The 21,490-nt window shown below is 48.0% G+C and overlaps 1 protein-coding gene, 1 long non-coding RNA gene and 1 other non-coding gene across 4 annotated transcripts in view; 1 reads left to right on the top strand and 2 right to left on the bottom strand.

Moving 5' to 3' along the window:
• Nucleotides 1-21,490, bottom strand: part of DNAH14 (dynein axonemal heavy chain 14) — a 173,230-nt gene that overhangs the window by 5,051 nt on the left and 146,689 nt on the right. The window contains exons 63-81 of the mRNA XM_077282193.1: nucleotides 20,676-20,807; nucleotides 20,179-20,274; nucleotides 19,149-19,289; nucleotides 18,712-18,927; nucleotides 18,133-18,363; nucleotides 17,936-18,057; nucleotides 13,212-13,456; nucleotides 12,538-12,962; nucleotides 10,691-10,886; nucleotides 9,737-9,955; nucleotides 9,204-9,304; nucleotides 7,015-7,171; nucleotides 5,527-5,737; nucleotides 5,347-5,449; nucleotides 4,722-4,943; nucleotides 4,239-4,436; nucleotides 2,460-2,659; nucleotides 2,220-2,389; nucleotides 1,864-2,060 (exon numbers count right to left, since the gene is read on the bottom strand). Coding sequence (XP_077138308.1) covers nucleotides 1,864-2,060; nucleotides 2,220-2,389; nucleotides 2,460-2,659; nucleotides 4,239-4,436; nucleotides 4,722-4,943; nucleotides 5,347-5,449; nucleotides 5,527-5,737; nucleotides 7,015-7,171; nucleotides 9,204-9,304; nucleotides 9,737-9,955; nucleotides 10,691-10,886; nucleotides 12,538-12,962; nucleotides 13,212-13,456; nucleotides 17,936-18,057; nucleotides 18,133-18,363; nucleotides 18,712-18,927; nucleotides 19,149-19,289; nucleotides 20,179-20,274; nucleotides 20,676-20,807 — 3,582 coding nt within the window. The remainder of the gene's footprint in view (nucleotides 1-1,863; nucleotides 2,061-2,219; nucleotides 2,390-2,459; nucleotides 2,660-4,238; nucleotides 4,437-4,721; nucleotides 4,944-5,346; nucleotides 5,450-5,526; nucleotides 5,738-7,014; nucleotides 7,172-9,203; nucleotides 9,305-9,736; nucleotides 9,956-10,690; nucleotides 10,887-12,537; nucleotides 12,963-13,211; nucleotides 13,457-17,935; nucleotides 18,058-18,132; nucleotides 18,364-18,711; nucleotides 18,928-19,148; nucleotides 19,290-20,178; nucleotides 20,275-20,675; nucleotides 20,808-21,490) is intronic.
• TRNAA-UGC (transfer RNA alanine (anticodon UGC)) lies at nucleotides 2,784-2,855 on the bottom strand. Its single transcript has one exon. It is a non-coding gene; the product is annotated as a tRNA-Ala (tRNA).
• LOC143804265 (uncharacterized) lies at nucleotides 10,895-18,899 on the top strand. 2 transcript variants are annotated; one of them, XR_013221004.1, is made up of 4 exons: nucleotides 10,895-11,131; nucleotides 12,561-12,774; nucleotides 13,017-13,231; nucleotides 18,782-18,899. It is a non-coding gene; the product is annotated as an uncharacterized LOC143804265 (long non-coding RNA). The 2 variants fall into 2 exon arrangements; XR_013221005.1 differs by lacking the exon at nucleotides 18,782-18,899 and adding an exon at nucleotides 17,974-18,086.

The raw sequence follows: 21,490 nt of genomic DNA, 5'->3' as shown, positions 1-21,490 counted from the left end.
GCTCAAAAATGTCATTAGAAAGTTAAGGTCCTGATTAATCATCTACATTTTTTTCTTTTTTATCCTGTTTTTCTTTTTGCGACTGTTGTAACAAAATGGGGGGCCCAATATTTGAGGAATTAGTGCAAAATCTTAAAGATATTTGTGTCTCTGCTCGATCCTTTCAATCAGTTTTAAAATGTCGAATGCTTGTCTTAAGCTGCGCAAGAAAAATAAAAAAGTGACCCGGACTTTGTCCTCCACTAGACACCGGGATACAACTGTGAAATATCAAAATGTCACAAATGGAGAATTAGGATAAAAGGTCTGGATGACCGTGTCCAGACCTGACAAACAATTAGATAAAAAAAAAACACGAAGTTTAAAAAAAAGGCGCAAATTACACCATGAATACGGCGCAAATACAATCCCCAACATTGAAAATTGCAACATGAAGAAGGAAAAGTTCTGGAAATCACAGGATGGAGACGTCACTGATCTGCAAACGAGGAAAACAACATTTTCTAAACATCTTGGTTTATTCAGTTTAGAGTATGAGGCCACGAGCAGAACAGGACCGCAGTGGCGGCTGGGATGGAGGTCTGTCCTCTGCGATGAGTCTGGCATTTTCTTTCGGTACAATGATAGCCTGAGATTTGTCTGGAGGAAATGCCATGAAGACGTCTTCACGAGGACGATCACTTTGGTCATAGCCCCTTGATCATGGTGTGGTGGCATATTTGTTGGCAGCTGGACCCCTCTAGGACCCCTCATTCCAGGTGCACTAACAGCTCGGAGTTACATTGATTTGTTGGTGGAACCAGTGGTGCGGCAATTTGTCCAAGGAGCCATTTTTATGACACCAGGCCACGTGTTGATCGTACTACTGTGAGCAGCCTGTGTGGCCTTAACGTGCTCCCGTGGCTTCAGCATCTCCAGACTTGTCTCCTGTGACTGCAGAGTCTCCAGACTTGTCTCCCGTGGCTGCAGAATCTCCAGACTTGTCTCCCGTGGCTTCAGCGTCTCCACACTTGTCTCCCGTGGCTGCAGCGTCTCTAGACTTGTCTCCCGTAGCTGCAGTCTCCAGACCTGTCTCCTGTAGCTGCAGGGTCTCCAGACTTGTCTCCCGTGGCTGCAGAATCTCCAGACTTGTCTCCCGTGGCTTCAGCGTCTCCACACTTGTCTCCCGTGGCTGCAGCGTCTCTAGACTTGTCTCCCGTAGCTGCAGTCTCCAGACCTGTCTCCTGTAGCTGCAGGGTCTCCAGACTTGTCTCCCGTGGCTGCAGCATCTCCAGAATTGTCTCCCGTGGCTGCAGCGTCTCCAGACTTGTCTCCCGTGGCTGCAGCATCTCCAGACTGAACACATTGATGACGTCATTGGTGGGTGATTACACAGGAGCTGCCATCAGCGGATCTTGATGATTTCCCTGGCAGAACCTTCCTCAGACGACCGTTAATGACCTCACTGATGGCAGCTGAGGTCACTTTAAAGGCTTGTTCTAGTTTTTGTATTTGTTAGTAATGCTCGTCTGCCTCTTGGTTACCCGCTTTCTGTACCGTGGTGCCACTCTGATGATTGACAATCTAGAGCAGCATCATGGCTTCAGAGAATGCAACCCTGCAGCTTCAGAGCAGCGTTCACAAGCTATATAGCAAGGAGCTTGTAAGCGCTGCGCTCCATGCCTGGGAGGCCGACCACCACTGATACACTGCAGCAGTGGCCGGTAACCTAAGCAAGGAGCAGTAAAGCTATAAGATTAGAAATCCCTTGGGTTTTTTTTAGAAGAAATTTAATTTTTACTAACAAATAAATTGCTGTTTTTTTGTATTGTAAAGAATTTCCTCATCATCGGAAATGGATAAAATTGCAGATTAGCCACTTACCTGCCACAGTGTGGGCACCTTTAGGCCGGCCAGAGACTTGTACACGTCCTCTAACCCTTTGTTCAGTATGACCTCTCCCCTGATCGCCTGCAGCACCGCCTGGAGGGAGCCGTGGATGATGGACAGCAGCTGATTGAAGCGGACGATCTCCTGACGCAGGACCGTCAGTAATGCAGAACTGATCAGCGGGTCGTAACCTGCAAACAGGAACCAGCGGGGATTTACAGCGATATTCCTCTAGGGGTCAGTATTGCTACACGAAATCAGATTTTTATTTTTTCAGTACTACAACCACCAGCAGATCGTGCGGTCACTCGATCGAGCGGGATCTGCCCCGTAGAGCAAACACCGGATACCTTTAGTCGTTTTCACAAGTGTTTCCCACGCGGGATCTGTCAGCAGGCTGGCGATGGTACGCCGGTTGTGGGATGGCTCCTTGGACGTCCTCCCTTCCACCGCGACGGGCAGTTTAGCCAGGACGTTGGTGATCACATCCTGGACTATCCGGTCCTGGCCGTAGTCGCCGCTGCAGAACATCGCACCTCATTAGTGATCTGCAGATAGGCGACTGCGGAAAGCATCCTGCGACCACCAACCTGTGCGCGGCGCCACCTGCGCTGATCCCGGGCTGCATGCTCACCGCGATATCCAGGAAGGTCTGCGCCTGGGACGCGAGGCACGCTCGCTCAGCATTGGGGTGCACGCCGAAGATTTCGGGGTTGTCGGTGTCGGGGAGAGAACGCACATAATCCCTGCAGTCCTGCCATGTCGCATCTGCTGACAGCGGGTGATAGACCTAGAGGCAAACACATATATTCACATTCAGACATTTATTATCCGGGATTCTCCAAATAGAAATGTTCGCATTCAGCAAATTAATCATCAAAGATAGTAAACTGGAAAAGAAATAAAAAATAAAGTGGAGATGCCGGGGATTGAACCCGGGGCCTCATACATGCAAAGCATGCGCTCTACCACTGAGCTACATCCCCTACTGGTGTGCACTGGGATCAGACTGGAAGGGATCTTTATTATACTCCATAGACCCTGTGGCTTTCTTCATATTAACCCCTTCAAATCCTGGGCCATTTTTTTTTTTTTTTTTCATTTTTTCCTCCCCAGAGCCATGCCATATATATATATATATATATATATATATATATATATATATATATATATATATATATATATATATATATATATATATATATATATATATTTATTTATTTCTGTCAATACGGCCGTATGAAGACTTGTTTGTGTTTTGCGGTACAAGTTGTACTTTTGAACGACACCATTGATTTTAGCATATCGTGTACTGGAAAACGTGGGGGAAAAAAAATTCAAGTGCGGAGAAATAGCAAAAAAAAAAAATGCAATGCCACAATTGTTTTTGTTTTTTTTATTTACCATGATCACTAAGGCTATGTGCACACGTTCAGGATTTTCCAAGTTTTTTGGCCTTTTTCCGCTAAAAAAACGCTAACATAAGCATCCCATCATTTTTAATGCAATCCGCAATTTTTGTGCACAAGATGCGTTTTTTTCCCTCACAAAAAACACAGCATGTTCATTAATTTTGCGGATTTTTCGCGTTTTTGACGCTATATTATTGCATTGGGGAAAGTCCGGGGAAAAAAAACGCTCAATGGAACACTCTGGGGGTGATTTGAACTTTTGGATTTGTTTTATTTTTTCACATATTTAAAAATGTTTTTTTTTTTTCACTTTTTACTGTATATTATATTTACTTGAAGCTGCGATCATCCGATCACCGGTGCTGTACATAGCGGTGTATCAGGACTGTTTACTTGTTTGTTTACTGTGCACCTAGGTTGCTAACTACCTGCCTCTTCTGCCCGCTGCCGCTGATCTTTGCCAGCACAGAGAGGTGACTGGCCGTCCTGCCTCTGCCGCCTCTCTTCCGCTCCGCTCTGTTGACAGGTCGTGACTATCGATGTCATGCTGATTGACAGCCGGCTACCTGCTGCCTAACTGCGGGAATCCAGCAGTCAATCAGCATGACGTCGACAGTCACGATCTGTCAACAGAGCGGAAGAAGAAGAGCTGCTGTTGACGTGGAGCAGCGGTATCGCCGGCAGGAGCGGTCGTCGGATCGAAGAGGCAGGTACTTGATAACCAGTTAGTGACTACCTGCCCGTCTCATAGTAAAGAAATAATTTAGTCCTGGTAAACCCCTTTAAAAGCTAGAAAGTTCTCAACTTCTGCTAAGGGTCCGACTGCTGGGACCCCCAAAGATCACAGGTCCTGGAGCGCTGAAGAGCCCAATGTGAGCGGTGGTGGATTGTGCGCGCTGCGGCTTTATTCATCCGTCTTCGGCACCCCCATAAGAATGAATGGAAATCTTTGCTCACCTGGTCGGCAGAGAAGCAGAAGTCATCCTGCAGCAACGCCGGGGTGTAGAAACCGTCCAGGATGCTCAGCAGGCAGCGCCGGTCCCAGAAGTCGGTGACTCGGCCCCCGTACACCACCTCACCGGTCAGGTAACGTAGCGCTGCCCACGGGATCTCTCTGCGGTGGTCTGTGAGCGTCTCCAACATCTGCACCGAGACCTGCGCGATAATCTGTCCATTAGGTGGCGCTGTTTATTAGGGGGGGTAGTAATTTTTGCAACAGGAGATATAAAATGCAGTAATCCGCCACCAGCATGTTCCTTCCATAAACAGCGCCTCTCCTGTCTTTAGGTTGTCGGTGTTATTGCAGCTCAACCTCCTTTATTGCAATGGAGCTGCAGTACCAGGCACAACCTGTAGATGGGTGAGGCGCAGTTGCTGCAAAATAATCCTGTGCACTGTGTGAAAAAAATGGCAAAACTCTGACCCATTTCTATTCTGTACCTCCAAATCGGAGAGGGTGAAGTCATACGGGATGTTCCACCCCAGAGCGCCGTACTTTCTTCTCTCATTTATCACGGCATTAAACAGGCACAGGCTGAACAGGAGCCTCTTCCAGGCCGGACGGACATTCTCCTTCTCGTAGATCTTCTCTGTGATCAGCCCGCTGCCGTCCAATGTCTGCAGCAGTCTCCCTTTAAGCCCCATCGGGGGCTCCACCGCCATCTACCAGGAAAGAGACGAGAATCACAGCTGTCACTTTAATTCTTTTTTTTTTTTTTTTTTTACTCTAATCTGCCCCTTGATGCAGCAACTAGCCATCGCAATTTTCCTTTTCCTGGATCTGCCTCTTGCTGCTGAAACTAGCCGTCGCTTTTTGCTCTCGAGTCTGCCTTTTGTTGCGTAATCTAGTCATCGCAATTTTCTTTTCCCGGATCTGCCTTTTGCGGCGTAAAGTAGCCGTCGCATTTTTCCTCTCTCGGATCTGCCTCTTGATGCAGCAGATAGCTGTCACATTTTGTTATCCTAGATCACAGGTGGCCCTTACAATCACATACCAGGGGCCCCTGCATAAAATACTACAGGTGATTGGCTGCTATTTTTTTTTTAGGATCCATCAGGTTCTCACCTTTAACCCTTTCTGTAGAATAGAAAGTGGAAACGATTCCTCAGACTTGGAGCTTAACCACAGTCTGAACTGTGGATCCGTGGAATCGTCCTGCTGCTCGAATCTGAAATCCACAGATAAATGGTCAGCACGCGAATCGCTGACATTTGGCGCAAAGTTACTTGCGGCGTCTGATCTTACCCGTCCACAATTTCTCTGAGTCTGGGCATGAAGGAGGCGGCAAGGTGGCAATTCTGCAGGAAGACCCAGTGTCCCTTCAGTCTTCTAGCTTTGGTAATAAGCTCTTCGGCCTTCACCCCCTGACCACGGCCCAGCGAGATCACGTCTAGGTGTAGGGTGCTGCCGTGGGTCTCCAGCGCTAGACGCTCCAGCTGACCGGTGGGGTCGCTACCTATGTGTAACACCCTAAATAAGTTTCAAGGTCTAATCCAAGTGGGTCCAGATAATGCCACAGGATTGGCATGGACGAAGGGGCATGGATGGCGGAACATGGATGGAGGGGCAAGAACAGAGAAGCATAGACGGAGGGTCATGGAAAAGAGGCATGGACGGAGGGACATGGAAGGAGGGACATGGAAAAGGGGTATGGACAGAGGGACAAGGACAGAGAAGCATGGACGGATGGGCAAGGACAGAGAAGCATGGACGGAGGGTCATGGAAAAGAGGCATGGACGGAGGGACATGGAAAGAGAAGCATGGATGGTGGGACATGGACAGAGAAGCATGGATGGAGGGGCAAGGACAGAGAAGCATGGACGGAGGGTCATGGAAAAGAGGCATGGACAGAGGGACATGGACAGAGAAGCATGGATGGAGGGACATGAAAAAGGGGCATGGACGGAGGGACATGGACAGAGAAGCATGGATGGTGGGACATGGACAGAGATGCATGGACGGAGGGGCATGGAAAAGGGACATGGACGGAGGGACATGGACAGAGAAACATGGAAAAGGGGCATGAACGGAGGGACATGGAAAAGGGGTATGGACGGAGGGACAAGGACAGAGAAGCATGGACGGATGGGCAAGGACAGAGAAGCATGGACGGAGGGTCATGGAAAAGAGGCATGGACGGAGGGACATGGACAGAGAAGCATGGATGGAGGGACATGAAAAAGGGGCATGGACGGAGGGACATGGACAGAGAAGCATGGATGGTGGGACATGGACAGAGATGCATGGACGGAGGGGCATGGAAAAGGGGTATGGACGGAGGGACATGGAAAAGGGGCATGGACAGAGGGACATGGAAAAGGGGCATGGACAGAGGGACAAGGACAGAGGGACATGGAAAAGGGGCATGGATGGAGAAGCATGGACGGAGGGACAAAGACAGAGAAGCATGGACGGAGGGACATGGAAAAGGGGCATGGACGGAGGGACAAGGACAGAGAAGCATGGACGGAGGGACAGGGAAAAGGGGCATGGACGGAGGGACAAGGACAGAGAAGCATGGACGGAGGGGCATGGATGGAAGGACAAGAATGGAGGGACAAAGAATGGAGGGACATGGACGGAGCAGTGGTCCGAGTCTTTGATGAGGCAGGAGGCGCTAAGCTGGGGTCGTTTATCAAAGCCTTTCACCAATAGAGCAAAGCTGCAGTGTAAAGCAGTCTAATGAGAAAGAAGGTGGATTTTGCAGTTCGCACACAGCAGTTGTATCTTACCGGCAGAGAGGATGAATATGAGGGGTGAGGAGGGACCGGACTCATCCAGCGCCTGTTTCAGATTCATTGGACGGCTCTGGACGTATTCTTCGCCCATCTTCTCAGATATGAACTTTCGGATAGCGCTGATCAAACATTCAGGACGCAGGACTTTTATCTGAGGTCGTAAAATCATAATGATAATGTAAAAAGAGTGATGTGGTTACGGGCCCTACAGCGATAATTCACTGGTATATTACGGACCCCCAGACTTTCCACTGAGCCCATACGTGAGTTGAGAAGCCGATCGCCGGGATCTCAGACCCTCACCAAACAAAACTCACTGTGGCTGCAACATGTGAACAAAGCCACATATGAAGAGAGAAAAGGTAGACCTGACAAAATGGGAGTCACCACCATATAAATATAAAATATAAGATAACAACCTTTATTTAACACTTATGCAAAAGACAGAACATTTAAAAACATTTAAAAAAGGGATCACACATATCCCTAAACCAAATAGCCTCTAATAAGGCCTAAGCACCGCACCCCCTAATGAAGGGTTAAATACACATGCCCAATATAGTGAACAAAGAAAGACCCTGTACACTAGCTCAATTGCTACAGATCAACAGTCCCCCGGTCCAAGTAGTGGCTAGCGGTGCCTGTCTAATAACAAATGTACCAGCACCCCATGATGGCATAAAACCTGAAAAACAATAATAATTAGCACAATCCTTAGATGTTTAACATGTGTAGAAATGCTGTGACCATACATGGATAAAATACCCACCAAAGCGGAAGAGACCGGTGACCCAGAGTGTAGGAGCAAGAAATGACCCGAGAATGCCAGTCATAAGCACAATAGCATACAAGGGCAGGTGATCACCCCTGACGAAGCTACCGCTGAGTGGCGACACGCGTTGGGTGTCTGCTGCCCGCACTCACCTGTGCTAGGGTACACATGCCCTTGTATGCTATTGTGCTTATGACTGGCATTCTCGGGTCATTTCTTGCTCCTACACTCTGGGTCACCGGTCTCTTCCGCTTTGGTGGGTATTTTATCCATGTATGGTCACAGCATTTCTACACATGTTAAACATCTAAGGATTGTGCTAATTATTATTGTTTTTCAGGTTTTATGCCATCATGGGGTGCTGGTACATTTGTTATTAGACAGGCACCGCTAGCCACTACTAGGACCGGGGGACTGTTGATCTGTAGCAATTGAGCTAGTGTACAGGGTCTTTCTTTGTTCACTATATTGGGCATGTGTATTTAACCCTTCATTAGGGGGTGCGGTGCTTAGGCCTTATTAGAGGCTATTTGGTTTAGGGATATGTGTGATCCCTTTTTTAAATGTTTTTAAATGTTCTGTCTTTTGCATAAGTGTTAAATAAAGGTTGTTATCTTATATTTTATATTTATATGGTGGTGACTCCCATTTTGTCAGGTCTACCTTTTCTCTCTTCATATGTGTCTTAGTTGTTTTAGACCTGGGTTGAGTCCCACCGATCGTGGTGCCCCCACTGCTTTGTTTGGTATACATGTGAACAAAGCCAAGGGCTGATCACCCAGTAGTCACTTTAGCTTTATTGGACTCATCAGAAGTACATACCGCACACCTCTAAAAATAAATACTACCGCCATTATACACCAATATATTAAAACCACATAGACGGGTGAAAACAATATCGATCATCTACATTCTGAGAATAAACAGAAAAAAACCCCAAAAAGAGCAATTTTATAATTTTTTTTATTTTTACGACATTCGCATTAAGGTAAAAATGACTCAGTGACTTTTTGGGGGTGTTTACCATAAAGGGATAAATATTTGGATATCATGTCCCAGAGGGTGATCCCAACCTTCCAGGTCCTCACCCCCTATGTGCTACTACCAGTAAGAGGCGACGCTGACACACGGTACAATTGTTCGGACTAAATGAGGTTTGTTTATCCTCTGTCGCTATGGAGACGCATAGATCTGCATAAGAGCTGTAGACACGAAACGGCTGGGTGTTTTGTTTTTTTTTGCATCAACAATTATGATGAAGTTGCCCATTTTTTTTTTCACTAGTCCTGTATATTGAACTGGTTTTACTGGTTTCCCTTTACTGTATATTCCCACCACCACTTTCCAATAATTATCTGTCCGCAGGCTTCAGTTCTGATTACAGAAAACTATAAATAATGGGACATTTTACCAATAGAAGTTTCTGGAATGAAGTTAGTGTCTCCCAATGAAATACAGCAGCGGGCGGCGACGTCTCTCGGGCGGCAGCACATCCTCCATCTTGCTGGTGTTCTGCAAGTGCAATAATACTTGTATAAGGCCCGATTTTCACGTACGAGAGCTCTTCACATTTTCTCGGATAGCACCCGCACCTATGATAGTCTACGGGGTCATCCATATGTGCGATTTTTTTCCCCGAACCTCTTGGTCCGAAGCAAATATTGGAAACAAGTCCAATTTTGATTTGACGGTCGGATCAAAATCTGCAATGGGTTTGTGAAAAAAAAAATCAGACTGCACTCAATTGGCATCTGAGTGCAGTCCAATTTTCAGGAACTGTCAGGATGGAGAAGGTGAAGAGTTTGATTTCTCCACGTACGAGAAAATTGGATAACGATCAGAACAATCGGTTCGTTTTTCTTGTACGTGGAAAAATCGTACGTGTGACCGAGGCCCTAACCATGACTATGAAAAATCGGAATCCAAGGTCCGTTTGTCTCCTACCTCCCGATTCCTCGGACAGCCTCGTGTACGGTTTGCTGAGCAGATCACACAGATCTCCGGCGTCTCTGAATTCTCTCCACTGTCGGGTATTAGAGGACAAGGAGCCGCACAGTGCCGAGAAAGGCGCCACGTACCGGCTCAGGTACTGACATTGCCGCCACGTGGTGTCAGACAGCCGCTCCGCAGCGCCACGTCCCAGAGCCTCATCCTCGGCATCTGCTGAAAGAAATGAAACCATCACTCCCATCCGTACTATAATAATAGAAGAATGGGCAAGGAAGTGTTGTCATAGGGAAAAGAACAGAGGCTATGCTCACCATGAGTCTTTTTTTTTTTTTTTTTTGAGCGGATCTTCTCCGAAACCCACATTAAAAAAATTAATAATAATTAAAAACTCTGATGATGTTTATACGAGAAGTTTGAGCAATTTTTTCCCTAATGAAGTCTTGAAAAAAGTTTTTTTGAAACTCTCAGTGTGAACATAGCCTTAGGGCGCAGCTCTGGTCATGCTGACTGTCTCCACTAGAGGGCGGCAGAGACTGCGGAATGTGGCGATAGCAGCGGAATGTGGCGATAGCAGCGGATTGTGGTGATAGCAGCGGAATGTGGTGATAGCAGCGGGTTAGCGGACGCGTCCATCACTTGTATTCTCAGCACTTTTGTCACTTTTCTCGGATTCTGCACCAGGACAACGTCGCCACCTGTAATCTGTGCAGCGACGGGTGAAATCTGCAGAAAATCGCCAGCAAAATCCACAACATTTGGCGCAGATTTTGCCACTATAGAAATTCCGGAGTGGAAATGTCCCCTGTGGACGTCATCCCCTTAGGATAATATTCTCTGGCTTCTCTCCTGCTTTTATGAAACTACAACGCCCGGCATGATCTGACAGCAGGACATGATGGGAGTTGTAGTTCCACGCTGGGAGGGGCACAGGTTCTCATATCCCGTTACCATTGTTTTCTGCAGAGCGTCTCTTCTTCATCGCGTCGCTCAGCAGCAGCGACCGCAGAAAGAAGTCCCATTCCGATTCCAGTAGAAATCTGGGCGACGCCGAATCTTCCCGTCCGCTGGCGTTTTTCATGATGTTTACGGTCAGCGTGAAGGAGAAGCAGAGCCGGTGCTCTGTGAGGAGGGCCGAGGACACAATCTGGGTACAAAAACAAAGAAAATCACAGAAAATCACTGCTGACAATCATAGGGGGCGCACAAGTCTGTGTTTTGGCTTTAGCAGTCACACTGACAGATCACATCACCGCTGCAGCCAATCACTGTGACTGAAGCAGCAGTGCAGAGTTGATGCTGCACCAAGGGAGGCTAGGTACCATCTGAGATCGCCATTTTCCCCTTACAGAAAACGTTTGGTGGAAAACTTTAATGAGCAGACATGAACTGGTTAGTAATATCTTTTATAGCAAGTAGATTGTTTGTTTTTTACAACACTCTTTATGTATTTTCTTTTATTTGGCGGGGGGGGGGGAGTGATATGACTGGGAAACTTTATTAGTATTTTATGTTGATTTTTTTTATATATTGGTCCTTTTTTTTTTAAATATATATAGATTTTTTTCACTCGCTGCATCCAACACAAAAGATTTAGAAAATACTGTTCTTCTCTGGTGTCTCTGTCGTACACACAACCTGCAGCTAGGTGATAAATGGCCGCTGGGGGCTACAATGGTCACTAGCACAGGGGTCCCGAGATCCCGAGTTCCTCCTCACTGCAAGATCACTGTTAGAAGAGTTTGATTCTGAGCGGAGCAATGGTCGCACACACATGGTGGCATCTATGGAGAGAACTGAGTCTGTGAGTGGTGGATAGATGGTCCAGCCCATTGTGGGACCACCCAGGTGATACAAGACCATTCTACGACCTTCCTCGAGGTGATACAAGCGCATTCTGGGACTGCCCCCTAGGTGATACAAGACCATTACAGGACCACTCCGGAGCGTATTCTGGAATCTCCCCCAAAGTGATATATGCTCATTCTTGGACCACCCACGATGTGATACATGCCCACTAAGGGACCGCCCTCGTGGTGATACATGTGCATTCTGGGACTGCCCATGAAGAGATACATGCCCACTAAGGGACCGCCCTCGTGGTGATACATGTGCATTCTGGGACTGCCCATGATGTGATACATGCTCATTAAGGGACTGCCCTCGCGCTGACATGCTCAATCTGGGACTGCCCCCCAGGTGATACAAGATCATTTTAGGACCACCCCTGAGCCTATTCAGGGACCTCCCTCAAGATGATACATGCCCACTAAGAGACCGCCCTCGAAATGATACATTCTCATTCTGGGACTGCCCCCTAGATGATACAAGACCATTACAGGACCACTCCTGAGCCTATTCTGGGACCTACCCCAAAGTGATATATTAAGGGACTGCCCTCGAGCTGATACATGCTCATTCTGGGACTGCCCCCTAGATGATATGAGACCATTAGAGGACCACCCCTGAGCCTATTCTAGTACCTCCCTCGAGGTGATACATGCCCATTAAGGGACCACCCTCGAGATGATACATGCTCATTCTGGGACTGCCCCCCTAGGTGATACAAGCCCATTATAGGACCGCCCGTGAGCCTATTCTTAGACTGACCCTGAACTGATACATGCTCATTCTGGGACCACCCATGAGGAGATACATGTCCATTAAGGGACCGCCCCCTAGGGGTTACCAGCCCATTATTGGACCACTCCTTTATAATTTATGGTACTCCTATAGTCACTTTGCTCTGCCAGCTAACAGGAATGTTACTGTATTTCTGTGCCTCCATACTGTATTACCTTGTATACATCTCTGGTTAAAGTGTTGCAGATATTGTCCAGGTGTCGCCAGATGTCCTCGCTGCGGCCACTCTCCTCCGCCTCCTCCTCTCTCTCTTTTCTCTGTCTGCTGAGCGGACGGATTATTCCAGGAGAAGACGTCAGAGGGATCCGGGACTGTGAAGTCACTGACGCTTTAATGGCCTCCACAAAAACCTGATGGAACCATTGTAGGGAGAACTGATACATGTAGTTCAGGTGAGTAAGGTCGGCCACTACGAAGTACAGCACGGCCCCTCGCTGGGCCACGGGGAGGTAGATGCCACGAGCGGACTCGATGATCTCCTCGGTCTTCCCAGAATCTCTCATTCTCTTGGAGACATCCTTGGCTGTAACTTTGGATTTTTGCAGCGTGTTGATGAGATCTTCATCGTCAAGTAAATGACCTAAATGTTAATGGTTACAAATTACTTTGTGACCTGAATGGTCCTGACATTTAGGGAGAAGGCGACTACAAGGAGCAACTCTGATTTTGGAGGACCCGACATGTCCATGTGTTACATCAACAGCCCAGTGATTTGTGGTGGCGCTGCAGACAAACAGTATACCTTCTGAGGGTGATTGGTCTATTAAAGTGGAGCCCTTCCAAGGGATAGTACCTGTACAAAGTGGACAAACCCTTTAAGAAAAATCACCTTCAGTTTTCTGCAGTAAGGTGAGTGACTGTTCCTCCAGGCCTCGCAGCGTGCTCAGGTCGGCCGCTATACTCTCCAGTATTCGGGATCTCTGCGCCTCCAGTTGGGGCTGTTCCTCGGTGACCACACTGCTCAGGAGCTGCTCTTCTAACCCTCTATAGGTCACAGTGAAGTTTATCAATGTGACCGATATACAAACCGCCGGTAGGAAATGTGGATTTGGGTTCTGGGTCGACATGTAGAGCCTAAAATAAGAGCGTTACACACCGAGGTTACCAGGTATCGAGAACCGGTCCGCAGCATCTCACTGTGGTCACCAGGTATCGAGAATCGGTCCGCAGCATCTCACTGTGGTCACCAGGTATCGAGAACCGGTCCGCAGCATCTCACTGTGGTCACCGGGTATCAAGAACCGGTCCGCAGCATCTCACTGTGGTCACCGGGTATCGAGAACCGGTCCGCAGCATCTCACTGTGGTCACCAGGTATCGAGAATCGGTCCGCAGCATCTCACTGTGGTCACCAGGTATCGAGAACCGGTCCACAGCATCTCACTGTGGTCACCAGGTATCGAGAACCGGTCCGCAGCATCTCACTGTGGTCACCGGGTATCGAGAACCGGTCCGCAGCATCTCACTGTGGTCACCGGGTATCGAGAACCGGTCCGCAGCATCTCACTGTGGTCACCAGGTATCGAGAATCGGTCCGCAGCATCTCACTGTGGTCACCAGGTATCGAGAATCGGTCCGCAGCATCTCACTGTGGTCACCGGGTATCGAGAACCGGTCCGCAGCATCTCACTGTGGTCACCGGGTATCGAGAACCGGTCCGCAGCATCTCACTGTGGTCACCGGGTATCGAGAATCGGTCCGCAGCATCTCACTGTGGTCACCAGGTATCGAGAATCGGTCCGCAGCATCTCACTGTGGTCACCAGGTATCGAGAACCGGTCCGCGGCATCTCACTGTGGTCACCGGGTATCGAGAACCGGTCCGCAGCATCTCACTGTGGTCACCAGGTATCGAGAATCGGTTCGCAGCATCTCACTGTGGTCACCAGGTATCGAGAACCGGTCCGCGCCATCTCACTGTGGTCACCGGGTATCGAGAACCGGTCCGCAGCATCTCACTGTGGTCACCGGGTATCGAGAACCGGTCCGCAGCATCTCACTGTGGTCACCAGGTATCGAGAACCGGTCCGCAGCATCTCACTGTGGTCACCAGGTATCGAGAACCGGTCCGCAGCATCTCACTGTGGTCACCAGGTATTGAGAACCGGTCCGCAGCATCTCACTGTGATCACGGGGAAAGCACTGATGAGTCTGCTAATAATATAAGTGCAATGGCCCAGAATTCCCCCGTGTAATGCCAATTATTCTATATGTGGCCCATGTGGAAGTAACTGGCACCACACGGGAACTGCTCATACCCCCGGCAGAAGTGGACGGCTACACATCACTCCTGGGGTGCGGACGCCTGGCCCCGGGCGAGGAAGTATCATGTGGCAAGTGACAGAGGAGGACATGGCAGAGGAGGAGAGTTATCTCTAGGGGCACGCTCCCGGTCCCCGAAGTGCCCTCCACACAGTATGATTCCCCACATTGACACTTACAAACTGTATGATCTCCCCATTATCCCCTACATATAGTATGTATCCCCACATACAGTGCAATTCCCCCACAAGACAAATGGGCTCCCCAGTAACCCCTACACACAGTATGACGAACCTACATACAGATTGTATCCCCACATACAGTACAATGCCCCCACAGTGACACTCACGACATGATCTCCTCCAGTACTCCCCTACACACAGTATGATGCCCCCAGAGTGCCCCCACACACAGTATTATGAATCCACATACAGTATGATGCCCCCAGAGTGCCCCCACACACACTATGATGAACCCACATACAGTATGATGCCCCAGAGTGCCCCCACACACAGTATGATGAACCCACATACAATATGATGCCCCAGAGTGCCCCCACACACAGTATGATGAACCCACATACAGTATGATGCCCCCAGAGTGCCCCCACACACAGTATGATGAACCCACATACAGTATGATGCCCCCAGAGTGCCCCTACACACAGTATGATGAACCCACATACAGTATGATGCCCCCAGAGTGCCCCTACACACAGTATGATGAACCCACATACAGTATGATGCCCCCAGAGTGCCCCTACACACAGTATGATGAATCCACATACAGTATGATGAACCCAGAGTGCCCCCACACACAGTATGATGAACCCACATACAGTACGATGCCCCCAGAGTGCCCCCACACACAGTATTATGAATCCACATACAGTATGATGCCCCCAGAGTGCCCCCACACACACTATGATGAACCCACATACAGTATGATGCCCCAGAGTGCCCCCACACACAGTATGATGAACCCACATACAATATGATGCCCCAGAGTGCCCCCACACACAGTATGATGAACCCACATACAGTATGATGCCCCCAGAGTGCCCCCACACACAGTATGATGAACCCACATACAGTATGATGCCCCCAGAGTGCCCCTACACACAGTATGATGAACCCACATACAGTATGATGCCCCCAGAGTGCCCCTACACACAGTATGATGAACCCACATACAGTATGATGCCCCCAGAGTGCCCCTACACACAGTATGATGAATCCACATACAGTATGATGCCCCCAGAGTGCCCCCACACAGTATGATGAACCCACATACAGTATGTTGCCCCCAGAGTGCTCCCCTACACAGTATTATGAATCCACATACCATATGATGCCCCCAGAGTGCCCCCACACACAGTATGATGAACCCACATACAGTATGATGCCCCCAGAGTGCCCCCACGCACAGTATGATGAACCCACATATAATATGATGCCCCCAGAGTGCCCCCACACACACAGTATGATGAACCCACATACAGTATGATGCTCCCAGAGAGCCCCCACACACAATATGATGCACCTAGAGTGCCCCCACACACAGTATGATAAACCCACACAGTATGATGCCCCCAGAGTGCCCCCACACACAGTATTATGAATCCACATACAGTATGATGCCCCAGAGTGCCCCCACACACACTATGATGAACCCACATACAGTATGATGCCCCAGAGTGCCCCCACACACAGTATGATGAACCCACATACAATATGATGCCCCAGAGTGCCCCCACACACAGTATGATGAACCCACATACAGTATGATGCCCCCAGAGTGCCCCCACACACAGTATGATGAACCCACATACAGTATGATGCCCCCAGAGTGCCCCCACACACAGTATGATGAACCCACATACAGTATGATGCCCCCAGAGTGCCCCTACACACAGTATGATGAACCCACATACAGTATGATGCCCCCAGAGTGCCCCGACACACAGTATTATGAATCCACATACAGTATGATGCCCCAGAGTGCCCCCACACACACTATGATGAACCCTCATACAGTATGATGCCCCAGAGTGCCCCCACACACAGTATGATGAACCCACATACAATATTATGCCCCCAGAGTGCCCCCACACACAGTATGATGAACCCACATACAGTATGATGCCCCCAGAGTGCCCCCACACACAGTATGATGAACCCACATACAGTATGATGCCCCCAGAGTGCCCCCACACACAGTATGATGAACCCACATACAGTATGATGCCCCCAGAGTGCCCCTACACACACTATGATGAACCCACATACAGTATGATGCCCCCAGAGTGCCCCTACACACAGTATGATAAACCCACATACAGTATGATGAACCCAGAGTGCCCCCACACACAGTATGATGAACCCACATACAGTACGATGCCCCCAGAGTGCCCCCACACACAGTATGATGAATCCACATACAATATGATGCCCCCAGAGTGCCCCCACACAGTATGATGAACCCACATACAGTATGATGAACCCAGAGTGCCCCCACACACAGTATGATGAACCCACATACAATATGATGCCCCCAGAGTGCCCCCACGCACAGTATGATGAACCCACATACAATATGATGCCCCCAGAGTGCCCCCACACACAGTATGATGAACCCACATACAGTATGATGCTCCCAGAGAGCCCCCACACACAGTATGATGAACCCACATACAATATGATGCCCCCAGAGTGCCCCCACGCACAGTATGATGAACCCACATACAATATGATGCCCCCAGAGTGCCCCCACACACAGTATGATGAACCCACATACAGTATGATGCTCCCAGAGTGCCCCCACAGACAATATGATGCTCCCAGAGTGCCCCCACACACAATATGATGCCCCCAGAGTGCCCCCACACACAATATGATGAACCCACACAGTATGATGCCCCCAGAGTGCCCCTGCACACAGTATGATGCCCCTGCATAGCATTATGAGCGCACATACAGTACGATGCCTCCCACAGTGCACAGAAGGCTCCCTGCTCCACCATTGTGTTTGGCTATATCTGTGTCTTGAGGATGGAGGAGGGCAGAGTGTGGCTGGCACTGAATGGGGAGCACAATGTGGAAGAAGTTCTGCAGCAGCTGGCTTATAATATGTCCCCTACTATGAATGATTAAGAATATCAGAAATGTGAAGCTCAGTGAATTCATTAGTCACTTCTAGTATTCTTATTATTTCCACCGGGGGGAGGGGCATTGTCCTATATTATTCATACTGGGGTTATATCTGTATAAACAGAATATCAGTCCCAATCTTACCTAAAATTCCCATTGTATTCGATTTCCGCATCTCCTAGGTGTATGACATCTTGTCCTGCCCGCAGGTGAATTTCTTTTTCAAGCACAGGTTTGAGACTGGGGTCAATGTCTTCAGGAACATCCTGTATGAATAGCGCGAGTGACATGAGCAATGAGCGGCAGATACTATTGTCCCAGCTGGGTAAGAGGACGGGTACCTGTATGAGGATAGGCTCTCCTAGGCGAATGGCGGTTTCCAGGACCTTCATGTAGCCGGGATCCGAGGCCTGAACCTGCCGTAGTTTCCTACCTTCCATCTGGCAGATCCACTTATACGCCTGACCGTGAGGGTCGATCAAGAGAGGCCAGCGCTGCCCATTCGTAACCAATATGGCGTTCTCTATTGAGTAGGGATCAGGGGGTAGCCCTTCCCTATGCCAACATCTCACCTGCAGGAGGACCATGTAAACATCACTTTCCTATTACAGAGGGATTTGGATGGCTCTCGTAATAAAATCTTAAAACTAAGTATTTATCTTCCGTAAGACCAGAGAGAATCTTTATCTCCCCTTTAATCATTTCTGCAAGCAGAAAAACATTGGTAATCCATGGGACTACAAGAAAGGGGGGATGCGGCTGCAGTTTCTCTCTCTCTCTGAATATGAATTCTGTGAGAAGAGAGCAAGAGCAGTGGTGAGACATCTGATTGGCTATGCACAAGCATCACAACAGGAAGAGCCGGCCCCCGCGGAGCAGAGGAGAGAGAGAAAGTGCTGTTTATAGCTGTAGGATAATACCTCACTCTCGGCAGCCATAGCATGGATAAACGAGTAATCTTCTGACACCAGGATCTCATATGTTTTACAGAACTCCAACCACTGCCCCATCAGCTGTGCCCGATACTCAGACGTGAAGACCCCACAATAGACAATGAACGCGGCAGAGACCAGGACGTCTCCGATGATTCCCTTCAGCCGCAGCTCCATGCTCTCCACCGACTCCTTCCATCGTACCTGTGCAGCATGATAAACAACGTAAAAAATACAATATATACAAAAAGCAACGACATACTGTATGTACAGAGGTAGCCCACCCATCTAGCTGGAGAGAAGTGACCCCTTTCAGGGTGGTTTCCTCCATTGGTGGAGCACATTGTTAGCCTGTACCGGTTTATTTGGAAGGTGATGTTGACCAGCAGAGCTGAAAAGGGCCCATATATGTAATATAGCTACACCTTCTCCTCATCCAGAGCTGCAATCAGCACGGAGGCCCTCGCCAGGCGCTTAGTGGTCAGCTGCTTCCGGAACGCCAAATGATCTTTCTCTGCAACACTGTCGTTGTACTGTTTCTCCAGCCGGCACTGATGTTCTTCCACCTAAATATGGAGACCTATATTATAATTTATACTGTATAAAGAGAGTGCAGCTCCGGCAATGCTCATCTCCGTCCTCCATAGCATTCCACATCCTGCTGCCTTACTGTTAGTTCTCAGGTTGTGCACCCTCCTATATCACTGCTGGGTCAGTACCAGTGTATGGAGCCTGTTCCTCTGTGGTCCTCTATAGTAGATGTACTACATGGGCTAGATCATAGAAAGGAATACACATTTCTTTCATGTACGAGCCCTACAGATATGGTCAACACGTGCGCTGGGACCTTCCTACTTTGTACCACGAAAGAAGTTCACAAGGTGAAAACAGAGCCATTAATGATGTGTCCGGCTCCACACAGGGCGACACAGACTGTATTTAGGAGATGATGTCTATGCAGCTATATGGGATATTAATGATGTGTCCGGCTCCACACAGGGCGGCGTGGACTGTATTTAGGAGATGGTGTCTATGCAGCTACATGGGATATTAATGATGTGTCCGGCTCCACACAGGGCGGCGAAGACTGTATTTAGGAGATGATGTCTGTGCAGCTATATGGGATATTGATGATGTGTCCGGCTCCACACAGGGCGGCGCTGACTGTATTTAGGAGATGATGTCTATGCAGCTATATGGGATATTAATGATGTGTCCGGCTCCACACAAGGCGGCGAGGACTGTATTTAGGAGATGATGTCTGTGCAGCTATATGGGATATTAATGATGTGTCCGGCTCCACACAGGGCGGTGCGGACTGTATTTAGGAGATGATGTCTATGCAGCTATATGGGATATTGATGATGTGTCCAGCTCCACACAGGGCGGCATGGACTGTAATTAGGAGATGATGTCTATGCAGCTATATGGGATATATATACGTGACCTGCTTACCAGAGCTAGGCTGGCCTGTTTCTGCTTCAGTCTCTCGTTTGCCAGGTTTAGAGCCTCCTGGGCTTCTTGCACACGTTCTTGTTTTGGAATCACCATCTACAGGGTTATACAGATGTGAATGGGAGACATATTCTCATCTCTACTATGCACATTATCCATACAACTTTTTGTCTAACCCCTGCAAAATAGCACAAACATTTAAAGGATTAACCATTTGGGATTGGAGTTCTCTCTCATCCTGGCCATTACAGTTGGTTGTGACCTGTATAAAACAGCTGGCACCTCCAAGGAAGGAGAGATCACTGCAAAGTAACAGTACAAGAATGGCATAGTTCCTATTATGGTGCAGGTGGAGGAGTAATTGATACAATTTTTACCGCCTATCTTCACCAGTAGGGGGAGTCACTGAAGACAAAGTTATTATAGAGTTCAGTGGCAGAAATATAAAGTGACTGATTGCTGCCTGGTATCCCAGCTATATATTCCTGTATACTGACCTTCTGAACCTCATGATAATGTTCAAGAGCCAGCACCCACTGACACAGAGAACGGCACGCTGTGGACACAGCGCCCACAGTCTGCGGAGTAAAATCTGGAATGCTGGAATATTTCTTTAAATTGGAAAAGACCTGTATAAAATCAACAGTCAAGGTACAGTAAATAATACACAACTACTACACCAATACATGTGCACAACTAAAGCATCTGAAACAAAGTATTAGTTAAAAATAGGGATGTTATTATAGTAATTATATTCTTGTACATGGGAGCAGTATTATAGTAGTTATATTCCTGTACATAGGAGCAGTATTATAGTGGTTATATTCTTGTACATAGGAGGCAGTAATATAGTAGTTATATTCTTGTACATAGGGGGCAGTATTATAGTAGTTATATTCTTGTACATAGGAGCAGTATTATAGTAGTTATATTCTTGTACATAGGGGCAGTATTATAGTAGTTATATTCTTGTACATAGGGGGCAGTATTATAGTAATATTCTTGTACATAGGAGCAGTGTTATAGTAGTTATATTCTTGTACATGGGAGCAGTATTATAGTAGTTATATTCTTGTACATAGGAGCAGTATTATAGTAGTTATATTCTTGTATATAGGCCCAGTATTATAGTAGTTATATTCTTGTACATAGGAGCAGTGTTATAGTAGTTATATTCTTGTACATAGGGGCAGTATTATAGTAGTTATATTCTTGTACATAGGGGCAGTATTATAGTAGTTATATTCTTGTACATAGGAGCAGTATTATAGTAGTTATATTCTTGTACATAGGAGGCAGTATTATAGTAGTT

The sequence above is a fragment of the Ranitomeya variabilis genome, chromosome 2 (assembly GCF_051348905.1).
Source record: "Ranitomeya variabilis isolate aRanVar5 chromosome 2, aRanVar5.hap1, whole genome shotgun sequence".
Lineage (NCBI taxonomy): Eukaryota > Metazoa > Chordata > Amphibia > Anura > Dendrobatidae > Ranitomeya > Ranitomeya variabilis.
Note: the sequence above shows the minus strand (reverse complement) of the source record. Positions and strands in the feature narration are given on the sequence as shown.